Source organism: Trachurus japonicus, chromosome 10 (assembly GCF_045865225.1).
Source record: "Trachurus japonicus isolate A0001 chromosome 10, Traja_1.0".
NCBI classification, from domain to species: Eukaryota; Metazoa; Chordata; class Actinopteri; order Carangiformes; family Carangidae; genus Trachurus; species Trachurus japonicus.
Window position 1 is genome coordinate 19115131 of NC_140916.1, and position 25821 is coordinate 19140951.

The window sequence follows — 25821 nt, forward strand, 5'->3', positions numbered from 1 at the left end:
CAAAGTATCAGTTTGATCGACAAGTGAAGGTAAAATTATTCCATCTTGATATTCCGCGCATTGTGTTTCAACCACGGGCGGCTATGCGTTTACGTTTCCGAGTCCTGCTCGCTTGTGAGAAGACAGGAGGGTGTTCTCGTATAAATGTGAAATAAAACACCAAGATGCTGCATGGTCAACAGCGGCCCACTGAGTTCACAACATGAAACTACACGAGTCTGAGGAAAACAACAAATGCCTCTGTTTTTTACCTTGAAGGACTTTGACGAAATTACGACCATACTGTCAGTATTTTATTGTGCTTCAGGCACAATTGAACAGTTTGCAGTAAAGGGATGCGTACTATGTCGATATTTTCCAGAAACGTGTATTCAATTTAAGATTAATTCAAGTAGAAATATATTTATGAAAGTCAGAGTTATGAAGCGATAAAACAGATAGGAGATTGTCGTTTCGCTGTCCAAGGTACTGAATCTCTATCTGCGGTAAATGACGTGACAGAATGAATACATTTAAGGTTTAGTTTGAGCAAAAGAACAGTGAGTCTAACCTCTAGAGGAGAGTCTGGTTCATCCAAGATGCTCTTTTCATTCTGTATCCGCTGCATCGTCCCTGTAGAGCTGGGGTCCATTATCAGCACGTTCTGACTACCAGCTCTGCCGAACTTACAGTCACTCTTTCTGGAGTCAGTCGTCCTGCACACCTCGTAATTGTACACGTGCTGGAGAGTCCCTGTCCCCAAAGTGTCTGAGTAACGTGGTGGATAATATGGAATCACAGGGAGATTGGAGTGATACAGGATGCGAGACTGTCTCCATCTGTAGATTTTCACTGATATAATCACCACTAAACACGTGATGAAGAGGAAGGAAACTACAGCCAGAGCCAACACTAAGTAAAAAGTCAGGTTGTCATTGTACTCCTTGTCGTGGGGAAAGTCAGTGAACTCCGACAGCACTTCAGGGAAGCTGTCCGCCACCGCCACGTTAACAATGACTGTAGCTGAACGAGAGGGCTGTCCGTTGTCCTCCACTATAACAGTCAGTCTCTGTTTGACTGCATCTTTATCAGTGACCTGGCGGATAGTTCTTATTTCTCCATTCTGTAAGCCCACTTCAAACAGCGCCCTGTCTGTGGCTTTCTGCAGTTTATAGGAGAGCCAGGCATTTTGTCCAGAGTCCACATCAACAGCCACCACTTTAGTCACCAGATAGCCCACATCTGCTGAACGAGGCACCATTTCAGCCACCAGAGAGCCACCAGTCTGGACTGGGTAGAGAACCTGAGGTGGGTTGTCGTTCTGGTCCTGGATCAGTATTTTCACAGTCACATTACTACTGAGTGGAGGAGAGCCTCCATCCTGAGCTTTGACGCGGAAGTGGAAGTCTTTGATCTGCTCGTAGTCAAAAGAGCGCACTGCATGGATGACTCCACTATCAGCACTGACGGACACATATGAGGAGACTGGCACTCCGTTAACAGAGGAGTCCTCCAGTATGTAAGAAACACGGGCATTCTGGTTCCAGTCAGCGTCTCTGGCTTTCACTGTGAATATAGAGAGACCTGGTGTGTTGTTTTCTACAATGTAGGCCTCATATGAGCTCCTCTCAAAGACAGGCGCGTTGTCATTGACGTCAGAGATCTGTAAGGTGAGAGTGACGCTGCTGGAGAGGGAGGGCACTCCCTCATCAGAGCAGGTCACTGTTATATTATACTCTGAGTCTCTCTCTCTGTCTAAATCACTGTCCGTCACCAGGCTATATAAATTCCTGGATGTGGATGTAATTGTAAATGGTATATTTTTGGTAATCACACACCGGACCTTTCCATTCTCTTCAGAATCAGGATCATTTACACTCATCACAGCTACCACCGTGTTTGAAGGTGAATCTTCTCCAACTGAATTTGATGATGAAATCATATTAATAATGGGGCTATTGTCATTAATGTCACCTACATCAATGATGACTTTGCTTGAATCAGACAGACCTCCTCGGTCTACTGCCTCTACATCAATTTCATAATTTTTGGCTTTTTCAAAATCAATAAGCCCATTTAATATAACGTGACCCTCTTCAGTGATGTGGAATAAATTAGTTACGCTATTACTGATTGAGTAGGTTACCTCACTATTTGAGTCTTTGTCTGCATCGGAGGCACTAACACTGGTAATGATTGTTCCTTTGGGGGAATTTTCTTTGACACTTGCTTTGTATATAGTTTGCGTAAAAACAGGAGCATTGTCATTTACATCTAGTACAGTAATATGTATCTGCATTGTGCCAGATCTTTGCGGCTCTCCTCCATCGACTGCCGTCAATAATAATGATGTAAACTCCTGTTTCTCTCTATCCAGTGGTTTCTGTAAAATCATCTCTACCTTTTTAAAACCATCAGATTGACTATGTAACTTAATTATAAAATTATCATTGGGCTTCAGAGTATAGCTCTGAAGACCATTCAGCCCGATATCAGGATCTATAGCTTTATCTAGATTGAATTTGGAGCCGATGACTGCAGACTCGCTGATTTCAATGTTTTTCTCGTCCTTCTGAAAAGTAGGAGCGTTGTCGTTAATATCTGTGATTTCAACAGTAATGGGGAAAATCTCTATTGGGCTTTCTAATGCAATTTGGAAATGCAAAGCGCAAGGCGTTGTCTGGCCACAGAGAGATTCGCGGTCTATCCTCTCTTTGATGATGAGGAGTCCTTTTTCCTTGTTAAGCTGTATGTACTCAGCGCTGTCTCCCGTGTGAATACGAGCTCTACGCGCTTGTAGTCGTCTAACATCCAAACCTAAATCCTGAGCTATGTTGCCGACTATGGATCCTTTAGCCATTTCCTCGGGTACAGAGTAGCTGACCTGTCCGAGGACTGAACTGAGACAGAGGACCGAGAAAAACAACAGTACTTGCCGTCTCATTGTTCTGTTACACGCAGCCGTCGAATCAAACTAACGCGTTCTCCTTTCCTCTGAAATGAGCGGTACTGATGCTGAAAAAATCCACAAAGTATCAGTTTGATCGACAAGTGACGGTACAATTATTCCATCTTGATATTCCGCGCATTGTGTTTCATCCACGGGCGGCTATGCGTTTACGTTTCGGAGTCCTGCTCGCTTGTGAGAAGACAGGAGGGTGTTCTCGTATAAATGTGAAATAAAACACCAAGATGCTGCATGGTCAACAGCGGCCCACCGAGTTCACAACATGAAACTACACGAGTCTGAGGAAAACTACAGAAGGCTGTCTTTTTTCCTGTATGGCTATTGAATAGACTACCAACCAGTATATCCAGTGTTAGTATTTCATTGTGCTTCACGCACAATTGAACAGCTTGAAGAAAAAGGATGCGTACTATGTTGATATTTTCCAGAAACATTTATCCAATTTAAAGTTTAAATGAAGTAGAAATATATGAAAGTCAGAGATATGAAACAGATAAGAGATTGTCGTTTCGCTGTCCAAGGTACTGAATCTGTATTTGCGGTAAATGACGTCACAGAATGAATACATTTAAGGTTTAGTTTGAGCAAAAGAACAGTGGGTCTAACCTCTAGAGGAGAGTCTGGTTCATCCAAGATGCTCTTTTCATTCTGTATCCGCTGCATCGTCCCTGTAGAGCTGGGGTCCATTATCAGCACGTTCTGACTACCAGCTCTGCCGAACTTACAGTCACTCTTTCTGGAGTCAGTCGTCCTGCACACCTCGTAATTGTACACGTGCTGGAGAGTCCCTGTCCCCAAAGTGTCTGAGTAACGTGGAGGATAATATGGAATCACAGGGAGATTGGAGTGATACATGATGCGAGACTGTCTCCATCTGTAGATTTTCACTGATATAATCACCACTAAACACGTGATGAAGAGGAAGGAAACTACAGCCAGAGCCAACACTAAGTAAAAAGTCAGGTTGTCATTGTACTCCTTGTCGTGGGGAAAGTCAGTGAACTCCGACAGCACTTCAGGGAAGCTGTCCGCCACCGCCACGTTAACAATGACTGTAGCTGAACGAGAGGGCTGTCCGTTGTCCTCCACTATAACAGTCAGTCTCTGTTTGACTGCATCTTTATCAGTGACCTGGCGGATAGTTCTTATTTCTCCATTCTGTAAGCCCACTTCAAACAGCGCCCTGTCTGTGGCTTTCTGCAGTTTATAGGAGAGCCAGGCATTTTGTCCAGAGTCCACATCAACAGCCACCACTTTAGTCACCAGATAGCCCACATCTGCTGAACGAGGCACCATTTCAGCCACCAGAGAGCCACCAGTCTGGACTGGGTAGAGAACCTGAGGAGGGTTGTCGTTCTGGTCCTGGATCAGTATTTTCACAGTCACGTTACTACTGAGTGGAGGAGAGCCTCCATCCTGAGCTTTGACGCGGAAGTGGAAATCTTTGATCTGCTCGTAGTCAAAAGAGCGCACTGCATGGATGACTCCACTATCAGCACTGACGGACACATATGAGGAGACTGGCACTCCGTTAACAGAGGAGTCCTCCAGTATGTAAGAAACACGGGCATTCTGGTTCCAGTCAGCGTCTCTGGCTTTCACTGTGAATATAGAGAGACCTGGTGTGTTGTTTTCTACAATGTAGGCCTCATATGAGCTCCTCTCAAAGACAGGCGCGTTGTCATTGACGTCAGAGATCTGTAAGGTGAGAGTGACGCTGCTGGAGAGGGAGGGTACTCCCTCATCAGAGCAGGTCACTGTTATATTATACTCTGAGTCTCTTTCTCTGTCTAAATCACTGTCTGTCACCAGGCTGTATAAATTCCTGGATGTGGATGTAATTGTAAATGGTATATTTTTGTTAATCACACACCGGACCTTTCCATTCTCTTCAGAATCAGGATCATTTACACTCATCACAGCTACCACCGTGTTTGAAGGTGAATCTTCTCCAACTGAATTTGATGATGAAATCATATTAATAATGGGGCTATTGTCATTAATGTCACCTACATCAATGATCACTTTGCTTGAATCAGACAGACCTCCTCGGTCAACTGCCTCTACATCAATTTCATAATTTTTGGCTTTTTCAAAATCAATAGGTCCATTTAACATAACATGACCCTCTTCAGTTATGTGGAATAAATTTGAAGTGCCATGAACGCTATTACTGATTGAGTAGGTTACTTCACTATTCGACCCTTTGTCTGCATCGGAGGCACTAACACTGGTAATGATTGTTCCTTTGGGGGAATTTTCTTTGACACTCGCTTTGTATATGGTTTGTGTAAAAACAGGAGCATTGTCATTAGCGTCCAGCACAGTAATATGTATCTGCATAGTGCCAGATCTTTGCGGCTCTCCTCCATCGACTGCCGTCAATAATAATGATGTAAACTCCTGTTTCTCTCTATCCAGTGGTTTCTGCAAAATCATCTCTACCTTTTTAAAACCATCAGATTGACTATGTAATTTAATTATAAAATTATCATTGGGTTTCAGAGTATAGCTCTGAAGACCATTCAGCCCGATATCAGGATCTATAGCTTTATCAAGATTGAATTTGGAGCCGATGACTGCAGACTCACTGATTTCAATGTTTTTCTCGTCCTTCTGAAAAGTAGGAGCGTTGTCGTTAATATCTGTGATTTCAACAGTAATGGGGAATATCTCTATTGGGCTTTCTAATGCAATTTGGAAATGCAAAGCGCAAGGCGTTGTCTGGCCACAGAGAGATTCGCGGTCTATCCTCTCTTTGATGATGAGGAGTCCTTTTTCCTTGTTAAGCTGTATGTACTCAGCGCTGTCTCCCGTGTGAATACGAGCTCTACGCGCTTGTAGTCGTCTAACATCCAAACCTAAATCCTGAGCAATGTTGCCGACTATGGATCCTTTAGGCATTTCCTCGGGTACAGAGTAGCTGACCTGGCCGAGCACTGAACTGAGACAGAGGACCGAGAAAAACAACAGTACTTGCCGTCTCATTGTTCTGTTACACGCAGCCGTCGAATCAAACTAACGCCTTCTCCTTTCCTCTGAAATGAGCGGTACTGATGCTGGAAAAATCCACAAAGTATCAGTTTGATCGACAAGTGAAGGTAAAATTATTCCATCTTGATATTCCGCGCATTGTGTTTCATCCACGGGCGACTATGCGTTTACGTTTCGGAGTCCTGCTCGCTTGTGAGAAGACAGGAGGGTGTTCTCGTATAAATGTGAAATAAAACACCAAGATGCTGCATGGTCAACAGCGGCCCACTGAGTTCACAACATGAAACTACACGAGTCTGAGGAAAACTACAGAAGGCTGTCTTTTTTCCTGTATGGCTATTGAATAGACCACCAACCAACATGTCAGTATTTTATTGTGCTTCACGCACAATTGAACAATATGCAGAAAAAGGATGCGTACTATGTTGATATTTTCCAGAAACATTTATCCAATTTAAAGTTTAAATGAAGTAGAAATATATGAAATCAGAGATATGAAACAGATAGGACATTGTCGTTTCGCTGTCCAAGGTACTGAATCTGTATTTGCGGTAAATGACGTCACAGAATAAATACATTTAAGGTTTAGTTTGAGCAAAAGAACAGTGAGTCTAACCTCTAGAGGAGAGTCTGGTTCATCCAGGATGCTCTTTTCATTCTGTATCCGCTGCATCGTCCCTGTAGAGCTGGGGTCCATTATCAGCACGTTCTGACTACCAGCTCTGCCGAACTTACAGTCACTCTTTCTGGAGTCAGTCGTCCTGCACACCTCGTAATTGTACACGTGCTGGAGAGTCCCTGTCCCCAAAGTGTCTGAGTAACGTGGTGGATAATATGGAATCACAGGGAGATTGGAGTGATACATGATGCGAGACTGTCTCCATCTGTAGATTTTCACTGATATAATCACCACTAAACACGTGATGAAGAGGAAGGAAACTACAGCCAGAGCCAACACTAAGTAAAAAGTCAGGTTGTCATTGTACTCCTTGTCGTGGGGAAAGTCAGTGAACTCCGACAGCACTTCAGGGAAGCTGTCCGCCACCGCCACGTTAACAATGACTGTAGCTGAACGAGAGGGCTGTCCGTTGTCCTCCACTATAACAGTCAGTCTTTGTTTGACTGCATCTTTATCAGTGACCTGGCGGATAGTTCTTATTTCTCCATTCTGTAAGCCCACTTCAAACAGCGCCCTGTCTGTGGCTTTCTGCAGTTTATAGGAGAGCCAGGCATTTTGTCCAGAGTCCACATCAACAGCCACCACTTTAGTCACCAGATAGCCCACATCTGCTGAACGAGGCACCATTTCAGCCACCAGAGAGCCACCAGTCTGGACTGGGTAGAGAACCTGAGGAGGGTTGTCGTTCTGGTCCTGGATCAGTATTTTCACAGTCACGTTACTACTGAGTGGAGGAGAGCCTCCATCCTGAGCTTTGACGCGGAAGTGGAAATCTTTGATCTGCTCGTAGTCAAAAGAGCGCACTGCATGGATGACTCCACTATCAGCACTGACGGACACATATGAGGAGACTGGCACTCCGTTAACAGAGGAGTCCTCCAGTATGTAAGAAACACGGGCATTCTGGTTCCAGTCAGCGTCTCTGGCTTTCACTGTGAATATAGAGAGACCTGGTGTGTTGTTTTCTACAATGTAGGCCTCATATGAGCTCCTCTCAAAGACAGGCGCGTTGTCATTGACGTCAGAGATCTGTAAGGTGAGAGTGACGCTGCTGGAGAGGGAGGGTACTCCCTCATCAGAGCAGGTCACTGTTATATTATATTGGGACGAGGCCTCTCGATCTAAAGATACTTCTGTAACTAAACTATAAAATCCATTCATTGTGTTTAGTATTTTAAAGGGAATTTCATCATTAATCTTACACTTCACCTCTCCATTCCTCTCAGAGTCAGGGTCATTTACACTGAGCATAGCAATCACAGTATTGTCAGGGGAGTCCTCTAAAATGCTGTCTGATTTAGAGAGTATTTTTATATGAGGGCTGTTGTCATTTACGTCAATAATATCAATTAGGATCTTACTGGAATCAGACAGTCCTCCGTTATCTGTAGCTTCGATATCAATTTGGAAGAGTTTTACTTTCTCATAATCTATTTCACCGATTAAAACAACCTCTCCAGTTTTTCTGTCAATTTGAAACAGCTCTGATAAACGTCGCTTGCTGTTTGAAATTCCGTACGATAACTCTGCATTTGAGCCTCCATCTTTGTCAGACGCACTAACCGTAATAACTCTCGTTCCCTTTGGTGAATTCTCGGTTATTGTTGCCTTATATACTGACTTAGTAAAAACTGGAGCGTTGTCGTTTGCATCTAACACGTTAACAGTTATCTTCATTGTCCCAGACATACGCGGCTGTCCACCATCTAGAGCGGTTAATAGGAGTGATATCTGTTCCTGATGCTCTCGATCTAGAGGTTTTTGCAGAACCATCTCTACCTTTTTACTTCCGTCTGCTTGATTCTCCAGTTTTAAAGCAAAGTTATCTGTTGGATTTAGCGAATAGCTTTGGAGACCATTTGCACCAATATCTGCATCGATGGCTTTCTCCAGTACAAATTTAGACCCAATAACTGCTGACTCGCTAATTTCAAAACGTTTCTCACTCGATGCAAAACTGGGAGCGTTGTCGTTAATGTCTGTGATTTCTATTGTTATGCGGAAGAGCTCCATCGGATTTTCAAGAATCATCTGTAAATGTAAAGCACAAGGCGTCGTTTCTCCACACAGCGTTTCTCTGTCTATTCTCTCTTTGATAAGGAGGACACCCCTATCTCTATTCAGCTCGATATACTCTGCACTGTCTCCCGAATGAATACGAGCTCTACCAGATTTGAGCCTTTTAAAATCTATACCTAAGTCCTGGGCGACATTACAGACCAACGAACCTTTCTCCATTTCCTCAGGAATAGAGTAGCTGACCTGCCCGAGCACCGAGGAAACAGAGAGAGCGAACACGAACAACAGTACTTGCCGTCTCATTGTTTTGACGTGGTTTTCCTGTATTATCTGGATAAAACTGTAATCCATAGGAATATCCTTAGAAATGTCGTTCGTATCTGGTGAAAACTGTCAACAAAAACAACCGCTCCCCATGTCCGTGAGTGGTTTTCTGCTTAGACGAGAGCAGGCGGTTCGTGCCTGTTTTATTGTCTACCATGTCACAATCTAAGGGGGAGGTACAGTTCCCAGCCCTATGAAAGACTGCCACACTCTGGTCAATAGCGGCCCTGTCTGTTCAGAACACTGAACAGCAAAGGGTGGGGAGATGTTGAAATGGTTGGTGTTAAAGCAAACAAGTACAACATCCTCATCCACCTCATCAATGGCTATTCTTAGTAGGCTAACAGTGGCATGCCCGTATTCCGCTAGTCTTAAGAACATATTGCTTAACGTTATGTTACTGTTTAATTCCAGAGGAGTGTCATTGTTGGTTAGGGAACTATGAAATGCCAAATTATCGAGATCAAAACGTTTTCACAAATCACTTCTATTGACAAATGTAGCTCTTTGCTACCCGAACTAAGCAAATCAGGTTTAGTATGGGAGAAAAACACACGTTTAAAAAATCAAGAAAAAATTGAAAATTATGTTGAGATGGGAGTAGCCTAATGGGGAGCTGTCCGTGGTTCTGAAATTGCAGGTATGTCACGGAACTCTTCTCCATGACAAAAAAAAGTAACAGAGGGTCCGACATTATTTAACTAACCTCTAGAGGAGAGTCTGGTTCATCCAGGATGCTCTTTTCATTCTGTATCCGCTGCATCGTCCCTGTAGAGCTGGGGTCCATTATCAGCACGTTCTGACTACCAGCTCTGCCGAACTTACAGTCACTCTTTCTGGAGTCAGTCGTCCTGCACACCTCGTAATTGTACACGTGCTGGAGAGTCCCTGTCCCCAAAGTGTCTGAGTAACGTGGTGGATAATATGGAATCACAGGGAGATTGGAGTGATACAGGATGCGAGACTGTCTCCATCTGTAGATTTTCACTGATATAATCACCACTAAACACGTGATGAAGAGGAAGGAAACTACAGCCAGAGCCAACACTAAGTAAAAAGTCAGGTTGTCATTGTACTCCTTGTCGTGGGGAAAGTCAGTGAACTCCGACAGCACTTCAGGGAAGCTGTCCGCCACCGCCACGTTAACAATGACTGTAGCTGAACGAGAGGGCTGTCCGTTGTCCTCCACTATAACAGTCAGTCTCTGTTTGACTGCATCTTTATCAGTGACCTGGCGGATAGTTCTTATTTCTCCATTCTGTAAGCCCACTTCAAACAGCGCCCTGTCTGTGGCTTTCTGCAGTTTATAGGAGAGCCAGGCATTTTGTCCAGAGTCCACATCAACAGCCACCACTTTAGTCACCAGATAGCCCACATCTGCTGAACGAGGCACCATTTCAGCCACCAGAGAGCCACCAGTCTGGACTGGATAGAGAACCTGAGGAGGGTTGTCGTTCTGGTCCTGGATCAGTATTTTTACAGTCACGTTACTACTGAGTGGAGGAGAGCCTCCATCCTGAGCTTTGACGCGGAAGTGGAAATCTTTGATCTGCTCGTAGTCAAAAGAGCGCACTGCATGGATGACTCCACTATCAGCACTGACGGACACATATGAGGAGACTGGCACTCCGTTAACAGAGGAGTCCTCCAGTATGTAAGAAACACGGGCATTCTGGTTCCAGTCAGCGTCTCTGGCTTTCACTGTGAATATAGAGAGACCTGGTGTGTTGTTTTCTACAATGTAGGCCTCATATGAGCTCCTCTCAAAGACAGGCGCGTTGTCATTGACGTCAGAGATCTGTAAGGTGAGAGTGACGCTGCTGGAGAGGGAGGGTACTCCCTCATCAGCGCAGGTCACTGTTATATTATATTGGGACGAGGCCTCTCGATCTAAAGATACTTCTGTAACTAAACTATAAAATCCATTCATTGTGTTTAGTATTTTAAGAGGAATTTCATCATTAATCTTACACTTCACCTCTCCATTCCTCTCAGAGTCAGGGTCATTTACACTGAGCATAGCAATCACAGTATTGTCAGGGGAGTCCTCTAAAATGCTGTCTGATTTAGAGAGTATTTTCATATGAGGGCTGTTGTCATTGACATCAAAAATATCAATTAGGATCTTACTGGAATCAGACAGTCCTCCGTTATCTGTAGCCTCAATATCAACTTCGTAAAGCCTCGCTTTTTCATAATCTATTTCACCGATTAAAACAACCTCTCCAGTTTTTCTATTGATCTGAAACACATCGGATAAACGACGTTTGCTGTTTGAAATTGCATATGATATTTCTGCGTTGGAACCCCCATCTTTGTCAGACGCACTAACCGTAATAACACTAGTTCCCTTTGGTGAATTCTCGGTTAATGTTGCCTTATATACTGACTTAGTAAAAACTGGTGCATTGTCATTCGCATCTAACACGTTAACAGTTATCTTCATTGTCCCAGACATACGCGGCTGTCCACCATCTAGAGCGGTCAATAGGAGTGATATCTGTTCCTGATGCTCTCGATCTAGAGGTTTTTGCAGAACCATTTCTACCTTTTTACTTCTGTCTGCTTGATTATCTAATTTTAAAACAAAGTTGTTTGTTGGATTAAGCGAATAGCTTTGGAGACCATTTTCACCAATATCTGCATCGATGGCTTTCTCCAGTACAAATTTAGATCCAATAACTGCTGACTCGCTAATTTCAAAACGTTTCTCACTCGATGCAAAACTGGGAGCGTTGTCGTTAATGTCTGTGATTTCTATTGTTATGCGGAAGAGCTCCATCGGATTCTCAAGAATCATCTGTAAATGTAAAGCACAAGGCGTCGTTTCTCCACACAGCGTTTCTCTGTCTATTCTCTCTTTGATAAGGAGGACACCCCTATCTCTATTCAGCTCGATATACTCTGCACTGTCTCCCGAATGAATACGAGCTCTACCAGATTTGAGCCTTTTAAAATCTATACCCAAGTCCTGGGCGACATTACAGACCAACGAACCTTTCTCCATTTCCTCAGGAATAGAGTAGCTGACCTGCCCGAGCACCGAGGAAACAGAGAGAGCGAACACGAACAACAGTACTTGCCGTCTCATTGTTTTGACGTGGTTTTCCTGTATTATCTGGATAAAACTGTAATCCATAGGAATATCCTTAGAAATGTCGTTCGTATCTGGTGAAAACTGTCAACAAAAACAACCGCTCCCCATGTCCGTGAGTGGTTTTCTGCTTAGACGAGAGCAGGCGGCTCGTGCCTGTTTTATTGTCTACCATGTCACAATCTAAGGGGGAGGTACAGTTCCCAGCCCTATGAAAGACTGCCACACTCTGGTCAATAGCGGCCCTGTCTGTTCAGAACACCAAACAGCAAAGGGTGGGGAGATATGGTTGGTGTTAAAGCAAACAAGTAGATCCTCATCATCTTCATCAATAGCAATTATTCTTAGTAGGCTAACAGTGGCATGCCCGTATTCCGCTAGTCTTAAGCACATATTGCTTTACTTCTGTTATGTTACTGTTTAATTCCAGAGGAGTGTCATTGTTGGTTAGGGAGCTATGACATGCCAAATTATCGAGACCAAAACGTTTTCACAAATCCCTTCTATTGACAAATGTAGCTCTTTGTTACCCGAACTAGCAGCAAATCAGGTTGTGTATGAGAGAAAAACACATGTTCAAAAAAATAAATAAATAAAATAAAATAAAATTATGTTGAGATGGAAGTAATGGGGTGCTGTCCCTGGTTCTGAAATTGCAGGACAGAAAAAAAGTAAGAGGATCCGACATTATTTAACTGACCTCTAGAGGAGAGTCTGGTTCATCCAGGATGCTCTTTTCATTCTGTATCCGCTGCATCGTCCCTGTAGAGCTGGGGTCCATTATCAACACGTTCTGACTACCAGCTCTGCCGAACTTACAGTCACTCTTTCTGGAGTCAGTGGTCCTGCACACCTCGTAATTGTACACGTGCTGGAGAGTCCCTGTCCCCAAAGTGTCTGAGTAACGTGGTGGATAATATGGAATCACAGGGAGATTGGAGTGATACAGGATGCGAGACTGTCTCCATCTGTAGATTTTCACTGATATAATCACCACTAAACACGTGATGAAGAGGAAGGAAACTACAGCCAGAGCCAACACTAAGTAAAAAGTCAGGTTGTCATTGTACTCCTTGTCGTGGGGAAAGTCAGTGAACTCCGACAGCACTTCAGGGAAGCTGTCCGCCACCGCCACGTTAACAATGACTGTAGCTGAACGAGAGGGCTGTCCGTTGTCCTCCACTATGACAGTCAGTCTCTGTTTGACTGCATCTTTATCAGTGACCTGGCGGATAGTTCTTATTTCTCCATTCTGTAAGCCCACTTCAAACAGCGCCCTGTCTGTGGCTTTCTGCAGTTTATAGGAGAGCCAGGCATTTTGTCCAGAGTCCACATCAACAGCCACCACTTTAGTCACCAGATAGCCCACATCTGCTGAACGAGGCACCATTTCAGCCACCAGAGAGCCACCAGTCTGGACTGGGTAGAGAACCTGAGGAGGGTTGTCGTTCTGGTCCTGGATCAGTATTTTCACAGTCACGTTACTACTGAGTGGAGGAGAGCCTCCATCCTGAGCTTTGACGCGGAAGTGGAAATCTTTGATCTGCTCGTAGTCAAAAGAGCGCACTGCATGGATGACTCCACTATCAGCACTGACGGACACATATGAGGAGACTGGCACTCCGTTAACAGAGGAGTCCTCCAGTATGTAAGAAACACGGGCATTCTGGTTCCAGTCAGCGTCTCTGGCTTTCACTGTGAATATAGAGAGACCTGGTGTGTTGTTTTCTACAATGTAGGCCTCATATGAGCTCCTCTCAAAGACAGGCGCGTTGTCATTGACGTCAGAGATCTGTAAGGTGAGAGTGACGCTGCTGGAGAGGGAGGGTACTCCCTCATCAGAGCAGGTCACGGTTATATTATACTCAGAATCTCTCTCTCTGTCCAAATCGGTGTCTGTCACCAAACTATAGAAATTATTTGACGTCGACATTATAGTCAAAGGGGTGTTATCGTTGATAACACAGTGAACTTTACCATTCTCATTTGAATCTGGGTCTTGAACGTTCATCATTGCTACAACTGTTTTCGGTTTAGAGTGTTCAGATATCATGTTTGATTTCGACATTATATTAATCATCGGTTTGTTGTCATTCATATCTACCACTTCAACTATGACTTTACATGAATCTGTAAGTCCACCATCATCACTTGCACGTATATTAATATGATAATTCCGTGCATTTTCATAATCAATATTTCCAAGTAATCTAATTTCACCGTTTTCCTCGTTTATCTGAAACAATGAATGGGCTTGATCTAAGCTGTTTGTGATAGAATATTTTATCCTTCCATTCGTTCCATAATCTGCATCTGATGCAGTTACGCTCGTCACAACTGTGCCTTCTGGGGCATTTTCAGAGACAGAGGCTCTGTAGGTGGACTGTGAAAAAACAGGTGCGTTATCATTGACATCTAACACCGTAATAAAAATCCGAATTGTTCCAGACATTTGTGGGTCTCCTCCATCAAAAGCGGTTAAAACTAAAGATATCAACTCTTCCTTTTCTCTATCGAGAGGCTTCTGTAAAACCATTTCAGCCTTTTCTGTTACATCTCCGTGACTGTCCCGTTTAAGAACAAAATTATTAGTGGGTTTAAGATCGTACTTTTGAAGACCATTTTTGCCAACATCAAGATCTATGGCTCTGTCTAAAACAAATTTTGCTCCAAGTATAGCTGATTCGCTGATTTTAAAACTGACTTCGTTTTTCTCAAAGGTGGGAGGATTGTCATTTATATCAGTAATCTCGACCGTTACACTGTAAAACTCCATGGGGTTCTCTAAAATAATCTGAAAATGTAACGCGCAAGGCGTAGTTTGTCTACAGATCGCTTCTCTGTCAATTCTGTCTTTGATAAGGAGGACTCCTCGGTCGTTATTTAGCTCGATGTATGCCGCACTGTCTCCCGTATATAGACGAGCTTTACCTGATTTCAGTCGTTTTATATCCAAACCCAAATCCTGAGCAATATTACCAACTAAGGAGCCACTCGGCATTTCCTCAGGGATGGAGTAGCTGACTTGACTGAGCACTGAATGAGGATAAAGGACCAAGAAAAACAGCAGTACTTGCCGTCCCATTGTTCTGTCCGACATTTTCCTCCTTGAATCTAATATGACGAAGTATGTTCCACGATGAACGGAAATGTATGGTCCTTTAGACTGTGTTATATAAAAATCACGTAACACTCCATAATCGTCCGAACGGTTAAAACAAGGGCTAGTGCTCTCTTTTCGTTTAAGTGTACGCTGACGTTATAACCCAATGTCTGCCTTTCTTTCTCTGATATCATCATGATGGGGGAGGTTACTCTTTAAATGTGCAGTGAAACATCAACACGCTGGCCAACAGCGGCCCTAAGAGTACACAGCAATGAACTACAGAATTTTCCTCTGATAAAAATAAACTGTATGAGAGAATAGTTGTGTATATGGATGTGGGGAAGGGGGGCGAATTCTCTATAAAACAAAACATAATAGGGCTTAGCTGTTTCGTAAACTAAAACCAGTAATTTTAATGTGACACCATAGAAAATAAACATTTTGTTATTTGGGCATAACATTTTCGTGATTTGTATACCACCGATAGATAGATAGATAGATAGATAGATAGATAGATAGATAGATAGATAGATAGATAGATAGATAGATAGATAGATAGATAGATAGATAGATAGATAGATAGATAGATAGATAGATAGATAGATAGATAGATAGATAGATAGATAGATAGATAGATAGATAGATAGATAGATAGATAGATAGATAGATAGATAGATAGATAGATAGAGAAGGGATACATATAAGCTATTGTACTATAATTATTTAGCACAATTAAAATGAAACATTATTATTTTAACAAAAATAATGAGCGAACTGCAAATCCCCTGTAGACCCAAACGCATACACATGCTTAGAAACACACTCATGTCACTGCACCACATGAAACGGTAAAGGGTCAATGTGATAACTCTGCCGCTGTCCATGGTGCTGACTGCAGACTAACGCAAACACGCCCCAATTACAACTGAGTCGCAAAACAACTGACCTCTAGAGGAGAGTCTGGTTCATCCAGGATGCTCTTTTCATTCTGTATCCGCTGCATCGTCCCTGTAGAGCTGGGGTCCATTATCAGCACGTTCTGACTACCAGCTCTGCCGAACTTACAGTCACTCTTTCTGGAGTCAGTCGTCCTGCACACCTCGTAATTGTACACGTGCTGGAGAGTCCCTGTCCCCAAAGTGTCTGAGTAACGTGGTGGATAATATGGAATCACAGGGAGATTGGAGTGATACAGGATGCGAGACTGTCTCCATCTGTAGATTTTCACTGATATAATCACCACTAAACACGTGATGAAGAGGAAGGAAACTACAGCCAGAGCCAACACTAAGTAAAAAGTCAGGTTGTCATTGTACTCCTTGTCGTGGGGAAAGTCAGTGAACTCCGACAGCACTTCAGGGAAGCTGTCCGCCACCGCCACGTTAACAATGACTGTAGCTGAACGAGAGGGCTGTCCGTTGTCCTCCACTATAACAGTCAGTCTCTGTTTGACTGCATCTTTATCAGTGACTTGGCGGATAGTTCTTATTTCTCCATTCTGTAAGCCCACTTCAAACAGCGCCCTGTCTGTGGCTTTCTGCAGTTTATAGGAGAGCCAGGCGTTTTGTCCAGAGTCCACATCAACAGCCACCACTTTAGTCACCAGATAGCCCACATCTGCTGAACGAGGCACCATTTCAGCCACCAGAGAGCCACCAGTCTGGACTGGGTAGAGAACCTGAGGAGGGTTGTCGTTCTGGTCCTGGATCAGTATTTTCACAGTCACGTTACTACTGAGTGGAGGAGAGCCTCCATCCTGAGCTTTGACGCGGAAGTGGAAATCTTTGATCTGCTCGTAGTCAAAAGAGCGCACTGCATGGATGACTCCACTATCAGCACTGACGGACACATATGAGGAGACTGGCACTCCGTTAACAGAGGAGTCCTCCAGTATGTAAGAAACACGGGCATTCTGGTTCCAGTCAGCGTCTCTGGCTTTCACTGTGAATATAGAGAGACCTGGTGTGTTGTTTTCTACAATGTAGGCCTCATATGAGCTCCTCTCAAAGACAGGCGCGTTGTCATTGACGTCAGAGATCTGTAAGGTGAGAGTGACGCTGCTGGAGAGGGAGGGTACTCCCTCATCAGAGCAGGTCACTGTTATATTATACTCAGAAGCTGTCTCTCTGTCTAAGGCGACCTCTGTAACTATCGTATAAAATCCATTTAACGTGGTTTGAATTTTGAAGGGGATGTTATTGTCTATATTACACTCTACTTTCCCATTATTTTCTGAATCTGGATCGTTAATGCTTAACATAGCAATCACAGTGTTTGGGGACGAGTCTTCCTGTATGGATTCTGATTTAGAAACAATGTTTATCTGAGGACTGTTGTCATTTGTATCGATAACATCAACTATCACCTTCGTGGAATCAGAAAGCCCCCCGCTGTCTACAACTTCAACATCGATTTGATAAATGTTTGCCTTCTCATAATCTATTTCACCTTTTAGGACAATTTCCCCAGTTTTTGAATCGATCTTAAACAGTTCATATAAAGGACGTTTACTGGGAGATATCATATATGTTACGTCTCCATTCGAGCCAATGTCTTTATCAGATGCACTTACAGTCGCTATGCTGGTGCCTTTGGGGGAATTTTCTTGTATTTTTGCTCTGTAAAGTGGTTTAGCAAATGTAGGTGCGTTGTCGTTTGCATCCAGTACGTTGACAAATATCTGCATTGTCCCTGACATCTGCGGCTCTCCTCCATCTATAGCAGTTAGTAACAGTGAAATGTAATCCTGCTTCTCACGATCTAGAGGCTTCTGCAGTATCATCTCTACCTTTTTATTCCCATCTGCCTGGTTTTCTAGTTTTAATGCAAAGTTGTCAGTTGGCGTAAGTGAGTATTGTTGTAAGCCGTTCATCCCAATATCGGAATCAATAGCTTTCTCTAATATGAATTTCGATCCTATAACAACTGACTCACTGATTTCAAACCGTTTCTCTGCATTCGTAAAACTAGGGGTGTTGTCGTTTATATCGGTAATTTCCACAGTAACACGGAACAATTCCATTGGATTTTCAAGAATTAACTGGAAATGTAAAGCACAAGGCGTCGTCTCTCCACATAACGCCTCTCTGTCTATCCGCTCTTGGATGAGGAGGACTCCCCTTTCTTTATTCAAGCCAATGTACTCTATACCGCCTCCAGTATAGACTCGAGCTTTACCTGATTTCAGCCTTTTAAGATCTAAACCTAAATCATGAGCTATGTTACCAACTACTGAGCCTTTGGGCATTTCTTCGGGGATGGAATAACTGACCTGTCCTAGCACGTAGCTCAGACACAGGACCGAGAGGAACAACAGTACTTGCCGTCTCATTGTTCTATCCTTTGTCGTTTCGCTTCCTGTAACATTAAAAGAAGATAATTCCCATTGCAGTCAATGCGAAGGTGGATGGCAAAACGAAAAATATCCCAATCCAACAACAGAAAGCTCAACAATGTATCCAGTTAAACCATTCTTCGCAGTGCTCCTTATGAGCGCGGACTGTGCATTCTGCCTTTCTCCGTTTGTGTCCAGCGTATCGACTCGTAGGGGCAGGGCACAGACAAAATAACATCCAGTCATATGGTAACGCGCTTGCCAACAGCGACCCTTTGAGTTGACAGTGCAAATTACAACAACGAATGATAAATTAGAAGCTTTTTCGGAGTATCACAGCATATCAAACAAAACCAAAAGCAGAGGAAATTCGGCCCTTGTTTTAATGTATTTTACTGTCAAATATATGCCACTTTAATGATATTATATAATAGTGTTTTTTGCAATATATTTAAATACTGCAATTAGTTTTCTTTTCAAAAGTGTCTTGCAAATTATATTTGATATGAAAAAAAAACGTGATTAAACCAAGATGAATACAAAAACACAACATTGCAAACTGAAAAAAGTGGTTTGGGGTGTAGCTGTCCGTGGTGCTGAAAGTGAACGCTATAGAATTACAAGCTACTGCTCGTGAAATCAATGCAATCTTGATTGGAATTTACGTTAAATAAAAATATGTAATTGTTACAGTTTTCTAACCTCTAGCCCTCATGCCCTGTTCGTGTACTTCTTGTGCTATTTGAGGTGATTTATTGTGATAACTTTGGCTGTGATTGTTCTATTTCAATGAAAATTTGTAATACATTGTATTTTTCCATAAACTTTGAAATTCTAGAATTTCATTCATCTCACTTTAATTTTGACTGACTTATCAAAAAAGTCACGTTATTACTGTTCGTGTACAAAAAGTACGCATTGACTTCCATTAAAACCACATTTTTTGACCCCCACCCTAAAAAAAAATGAAAAAATGATTTTGTCTTTAATTTTACATTTCTCTGCAGCAAACTTCCTCAAGTTTTGTAAAAATTATGTCAATCAAAAAAATTTCAAGTTTTAGCCCCTCCCCCACTGACCTCTATGGTGACGCTTTATTATAAATTATCATCCTTATTTAGTTGATTACTGAAAACCAGTTCAATCCAGTTTTTTCTCCAAAAAATGGTTTTGATGTGTTGCTAGGTTTAACCTCTTACAGTCAGAATGGTTGAAGTGAAAAAATATTTTCCAGGAGTCTGTCTGTGTGTAATCAAACACAGACGCTGAAATTGTTATGTAAATAACATGCTATTTGTAAACACGTAAAAATCCATAAAAACAGTATTTTTTATTCCTTGGTTATGGCAAGATAAAATCAAGATTTTCATCATGTCTGGCATTTATTTTGAAGGAGAAACCTCAAATTTTATAATTTTACCAATATTTTGTTGATTCATGCATTTCACATTGTTTCCCGTTGAGGAACGCACAGCCGTCACAAAAAAAACAAGAAAAAAAATGAATTTTCATATTTTCTGTCAAATTTTTGTGTTGTAGGCCACTATGAAAAAAAATCAAAACGAAAATGGCAAATTTGTTCTGAAATTGAAAGATAGGGTTGTTGCCTGCATGTTCATGTCAAATCAAGATTGTGTGTGTGTGTGTGTGTGTGTGTATGTGTCTATTTGTACTGTATGTGTCATCAGATAATTGGGCTGTAAATCTCCTCTCATACACATGTGCACTCATTTTCTTTCTCTCTCTCTCTCTCTCTCTCTCTCTCATACACACACGCACACACACACACACACACACACACATATGCACGCATGCACACACACACACACACACACACACACACACACACACACACACGCTGGAAATTTCAACAAGTGACTGAAGGTTCAAATCTATCACCTCAATTTCGCAGAAAATTTCAACATGACCCCAATGCCCCTGAACAAAGTTTTTGAAGTTTGAGTGCAGCCAATTGCATGTTGGGAGAATGTAAACAATCTGCAGTAGGCATCAGTTTTGTTTACCCAGGTGCGGCAGCTCTTAGGATTCAGATACACCCAATATCACAAAAGCGCATGTGTCATCCGGCTGCACTGATGAGCATTAAACACACACACACACAGACACACACACAGACAGACACACAGACACAGACACAGACACAGACACAGACACAGACACAGACACAGACACAGACACACACAGACACACACACAGACAGACACACAGACACAGACACAGACACAGACACACAGACAGACACACAGACACACAGACAGACAGACACACAGACACAGACACAGACACAGACACAGACACACACAGACACACACACAGACAGACACACAGACACACACAGACACACACACACACAGACACAGACACACAGACAGACACACAGACACAGACACAGACACACAGACACACACACACACAGACACAGACACACAGACACACACACACACACAGACACAGACACACAGACACACACACACACACAGACACAGACACACAGACACACAGACACAGACACAGACACAGACAGACACACAGACACAGACACAGACACAGACACACAGACACAGACACAGACACACAGACACACACACACACAGACACACACACACACAGACACACACACACACAGACACACACACACACACACACACACACACACACACACACACACACACACACACACACACGATTTTCCCTCATGATTCTCACTATTCTGGTGATTGATGTTCTAATGATTGGAGAAAAATGCTGTTATTTTGTCACACACACGCTTACACACACACTAGTGATACATTTTTTTTTTTTTGGATTGGCATTGTTTTTACAATACTTCAAGAGGTTTGCTGCAGAGAAATGGAAGAATTAAGACAAAATATTTTTTTCACTTTTTTATAAAGGGGGGGGTTTAAAAAATGCATTTATAATGGAAGTCTATGGAACAAAATGTGTCACAAACAGTCAATCTGACATTACTCAAAAAGTAATAATGCCCCAAAATCAATTTTCTCAGTGATGATTCAGAGGGGTCAGCCGGTGATACTGGTAATAATCAAAGTAAAAATTTATTTTTGAATATTGGATTTTATTGCGTTTTTCAAATAAGCGGTTAGTGGTACATGATTGAAACCGGCATTTAAAGGGTTAAATTTATTTGCAAATCATGATTTCATGATATGAATTGAACAAGCAGTCTTTCATGAAAAAAATAAAAAAAGAATTTTGAAAAAATATTAATCTTTCATAATTTTATTGCAGTTTAAATTTCAATGTACAAAATGTACACGAACAGTAGTAACGTAACTTTTTTATTCAATCTGACATTACTCAAAAAGTAATAATGCCCCAAAATTAATTTTCTCAGTGATGATTCAGAGGGGTCAGCCGGTGATACTGGTAATAATCAAAGTCAAAATTTATTTTTGAATATTGAATTTTATTGCATTTTTCAAATAAGCGGTTAGTGGTACATGATTGAAACCGGAATTTAAAGGGTTAATTTTATTTGCAAATCATGATTTCAAGATATGAATTAAACGAGCAGTCTTTCATGAAAAAAATAAAAAAAGAATTTTGAAAAAATATTAATCTTTCATAATTTTATTCCAGTTTAAAGTTCAATGTACAAAATGTACACGAACAGTAGTAACGTAACTTTTTTATTCAATCTGACATTACTCAAAAAGTAATAATGCCCCAAAATTAATTTTCTCAGTGATGATTCAGAGGGGTCAGCCGGTGATACTGGTAATAATCAAAGTCAAAATTTATTTTTGATTATTGAATTTTATTGCATTTTTCAAATAAGCGGTTAGTGGTACATGATTGAAACCGGCATTTAAAGGGTTAAATTTATTTGCAAATCATGATTTCATGATATGGATTGAACAAGCAGTCTTTCATGAAAAAAATAAAAAAAGAATTTTGAAAAAATATTAATCTTTCATAAATTTATTGCAGTTTAAAGATCAATGTACAAAATGTACACGAACAGTAGTAACGTAACTTTTTTATTCAATCTGACATTACTCAAAAAGTAATAATGCCCCAAAATTAATTTTCTCAGTGATGATTCAGAGGGGTCAGCCGGTGATACTGGTAATAATCAAAGTCAAAATTTATTTTTGAATATTGAATTTTATTGCATTTTTCAAATAAGCGGTTAGTGGTACATGATTGAAACCGGCATTTAAAGGGTTAAATTTATTTGCAAATCATGATTTCATGATATGGATTGAACAAGCAGTCTTTCATGAAAAAAATAAAAAAAGAATTTTGAAAAAATATTAATCTTTCATAATTTTATTGCAGTTTAAAGTTCAATGTACAAAATGTACACGAACAGTAGTAACGTAACTTTTTTTGAACAGGGCATGAGAGTCTGGTTCATCCAGGATGCTCTTTTCATTCTGTATCCGCTGCATCGTCCCTGTAGAGCTGGGGTCCATTATCAGCACGTTCTGACTACCAGCTCTGCCGAACTTACAGTCACTCTTTCTGGAGTCAGTCGTCCTGCACACCTCGTAATTGTACACGTGCTGGAGAGTCCCTGTCCCCAAAGTGTCTGAGTAACGTGGTGGATAATATGGAATCACAGGGAGATTGGAGTGATACATGATGCGAGACTGTCTCCATCTGTAGATTTTCACTGATATAATCACCACTAAACACGTGATGAAGAGGAAGGAAACTACAGCCAGAGCCAACACTAAGTAAAAAGTCAGGTTGTCATTGTACTCCTTGTCGTGGGGAAAGTCAGTGAACTCCGACAGCACTTCAGGGAAGCTGTCCGCCACCGCCACGTTAACAATGACTGTAGCTGAACGAGAGGGCTGTCCGTTGTCCTCCACTATAACAGTCAGTCTCTGTTTGACTGCATCTTTATCAGTGACCTGGCGGATAGTTCTTATTTCTCCATTCTGTAAGCCCACTTCAAACAGCGCCCTGTCTGTGGCTTTCTGCAGTTTATAGGAGAGCCAGGCATTTTGTCCAGAGTCCACATCAACAGCCACCACTTTAGTCACCAGATAGCCCACATCTGCTGAACGAGGCACCATTTCAGCCACCAGAGAGCCACCAGTCTGGACTGGGTAGAGAACCTGAGGAGGGTTGTCGTTCTGGTCCTGGATCAGTATTTTCACAGTCACGTTACTACTGAGTGGAGGAGAGCCTCCATCCTGAGCTTTGACGCGGAAGTGGAAGTCTTTGATCTGCTCGTAGTCAAAAGAGCGCACTGCATGGATGACTCCACTATCAGCACTGACGGACACATATGAGGAGACTGGCACTCCGTTAACAGAGGAGTCCTCCAGTATGTAAGAAACACGGGCATTCTGGTTCCAGTCAGCGTCTCTGGCTTTCACTGTGAATATAGAGAGACCTGGTGTGTTGTTTTCTACAATGTAGGCCTCATATGAGCTCCTCTCAAAGACAGGCGCGTTGTCATTGACGTCAGAGATCTGTAAGGTGAGAGTGACGCTGCTGGAGAGGGAGGGTACTCCCTCATCAGAGCAGGTCACTGTTATATTATACTCAGAGGCTCTCTCTCTGTCTAATTCACTGTCTGTTACAAGGCTAAAGAATTTTTTCGACGTTGTTTTCATTAGAAATGGCATGTGCTCTTCTATATTACATGCGACTTTGCCATTTTCTCCAGAGTCAGGATCTTGAACATTAAATATAGTCACTACAGTTCCTGGCCTGGAATTTTCTGATATCGAATTTGTTTTAGACATGATATTAATAGATGGATTATTATCATTCGTATCGGTCACATGGACAATAATCTTACACGAATCTGTCAGTCCTCCATCATCACTAGCTTGTACATGTATTTCATAGTGCTGTGCCTTTTCATAATCCAGGTTTCCAGTTAGAGTCACCACCCCGCTGACTTCATCGATTTTAAACATAACAGGGACATCATCCAAAGTGTTTGTTATTGAAAAGGACACTTTTCCATTGGAACCTTCATCTGCGTCTACAGCACTAACAGTAGTTAAAACTGTGTCCTTTGAAGCGGTTTCCATTATAGTAACTTTATATATTTCCTGCGTAAATACTGGGGCATTGTCATTGGCGTCCAGCACTGATATCTCTATTCTCATTGTTCCCGACAGCTGAGGATCGCCACCATCAGTAGCTGTGAGAGTTAAAGAAAGATGGTCTTGCGTTTCCCTGTCTAATTGCCTTTGCAAAACCATTTCCACTTTTTTACTCCCGTCTTGCTGATTTTGGAGTTTCAGATGAAAATTTTCTGTAGGTTTTAGAGAATAACCCTGCAATCCGTTACCGCCGACATCTAGATCCATAGCTCTCTCTAGTACAAATTTAGCTCCAATCACAGCGGACTCACTAATCCTAAATTTCATCTCATCCTTTTTGAAGCTGGGTGCATTATCGTTAATGTCATTGATTTCGACGGTAACTGTATAGAATTCAATCGGGTCCTCCAGTGTAATTTGGAGATGTAACGCGCAAGGTGTTGTCTGCCCGCAGAGCGCCTCTCTGTCGATTCTCTCTTTCACAAGCAGGGCTCCTCTTTCTTTATTCAGCTCGACATATTCTGCATTATCCTCTGTATAAATTCGAGCTTTCCCTGACTTCAGTCTTTTCACGTCTATTCCCAAATCCTGCACTATGTTACCAACTAGAGAACCTTTTGCCATTTCCTCGGGAATCGAGTAGGTGACCTGCCCGAACACTGAGCTCAGGGAAAAAATCGAGACAAACAACAGTACTTGCCGTCTCATTGTCCTGCCCCACATTTTCCACAAATCCTGGAGATGTAAAGAGGGGTGTAAGAGTAAATGCTCCCTTATCACAAAAAAAAAACTCCAAAGGAAAACGATCTATCTCCGTCTTTCCCGAATCGAAATGAACGAATAGGCTACATATATGTCCAGACTTCTGCAACGACGTCTGTTTGCTGTGTGCCTCTCTGTCTGTGTGAAATATGACAAAACGGAAGGGAAATGTTCTGCCTTGGTCAACAGCGGCGCTGAGAGTCAAAAGAGTCGCACTGCAGGAAACTATACACTTTGCAGCAGCAGGTTCAGTATGAAGAAATAAATGTCTGAATAATTACATCGTTGAAGAATGTAAAGAAACTTAATTGTCTTCTTTTCTACATAGTCAGAGATCAGAATCATCATATACCAGGTTAATTATTTATTCTCTGTAGTTTACACCCTTGCAAACTGTTAACATGATTAACTGAGCACAGGGAGGATACTATTTCTGAAATGTTGGTAAAACATGCCATCTCTTAGTGAAAAGTTGCACTCCATCACTATAAAAGCTGACTGCA

At 42.1% G+C, this 25821-nt stretch overlaps 8 protein-coding genes across 37 annotated transcripts in view; all 8 read right to left on the reverse strand.

Moving 5' to 3' along the window:
* Nucleotides 1-25821, reverse strand: part of LOC146979773 (protocadherin gamma-C5-like) — a 298812-nt gene that overhangs the window by 70437 nt on the left and 202554 nt on the right. The gene's annotated exons all lie outside the window — the stretch shown is intronic.
* Nucleotides 82-3195, reverse strand: LOC146979783 (protocadherin gamma-A11-like). Its single transcript, XM_085788822.1, has 2 exons — nucleotides 551-3195; nucleotides 82-111 (listed from the first exon to the last, which is right to left on the reverse strand). The coding sequence occupies exons 1-2, from the start codon at nucleotides 2921-2923 to the stop codon at nucleotides 82-84; spliced, it is 2403 nt and encodes an 800-aa protein (XP_085644948.1). The 5' UTR covers nucleotides 2924-3195.
* LOC146979784 (protocadherin gamma-A1-like) lies at nucleotides 3089-6264 on the reverse strand. Its single transcript, XM_085788824.1, has 2 exons — nucleotides 3542-6264; nucleotides 3089-3118 (listed from the first exon to the last, which is right to left on the reverse strand). The coding sequence occupies exons 1-2, from the start codon at nucleotides 5933-5935 to the stop codon at nucleotides 3089-3091; spliced, it is 2424 nt and encodes an 807-aa protein (XP_085644950.1). The 5' UTR covers nucleotides 5936-6264.
* Nucleotides 6101-9260, reverse strand: LOC146979785 (protocadherin gamma-A7-like). The gene is made up of 3 exons (XM_085788825.1): nucleotides 8621-9260; nucleotides 6558-7333; nucleotides 6101-6130 (listed from the first exon to the last, which is right to left on the reverse strand). Exons 1-3 carry the CDS (start codon nucleotides 8988-8990, stop codon nucleotides 6101-6103), a joined length of 1176 nt encoding a protein of 391 aa, XP_085644951.1. The 5' UTR covers nucleotides 8991-9260.
* On the reverse strand, nucleotides 9661-12436 carry LOC146979786 (protocadherin gamma-A7-like). Its single transcript, XM_085788826.1, has 2 exons — nucleotides 11733-12436; nucleotides 9661-10445 (listed from the first exon to the last, which is right to left on the reverse strand). Exons 1-2 carry the CDS (start codon nucleotides 12100-12102, stop codon nucleotides 9661-9663), a joined length of 1155 nt encoding a protein of 384 aa, XP_085644952.1. The 5' UTR covers nucleotides 12103-12436.
* On the reverse strand, nucleotides 12749-15438 carry LOC146979787 (protocadherin beta-16-like). The gene has a single exon (XM_085788827.1). It carries the CDS (start codon nucleotides 15155-15157, stop codon nucleotides 12749-12751), a length of 2409 nt encoding a protein of 802 aa, XP_085644953.1. The 5' UTR covers nucleotides 15158-15438.
* On the reverse strand, nucleotides 15979-18817 carry LOC146979788 (protocadherin beta-16-like). The gene has a single exon (XM_085789858.1). The coding sequence runs from the start codon at nucleotides 18492-18494 to the stop codon at nucleotides 16083-16085; it is 2412 nt and encodes an 803-aa protein (XP_085645984.1). The 5' UTR covers nucleotides 18495-18817; the 3' UTR covers nucleotides 15979-16082.
* LOC146979789 (protocadherin beta-16-like) lies at nucleotides 22832-25379 on the reverse strand. Its single transcript, XM_085788828.1, has one exon. It carries the CDS (start codon nucleotides 25277-25279, stop codon nucleotides 22832-22834), a length of 2448 nt encoding a protein of 815 aa, XP_085644954.1. The 5' UTR covers nucleotides 25280-25379.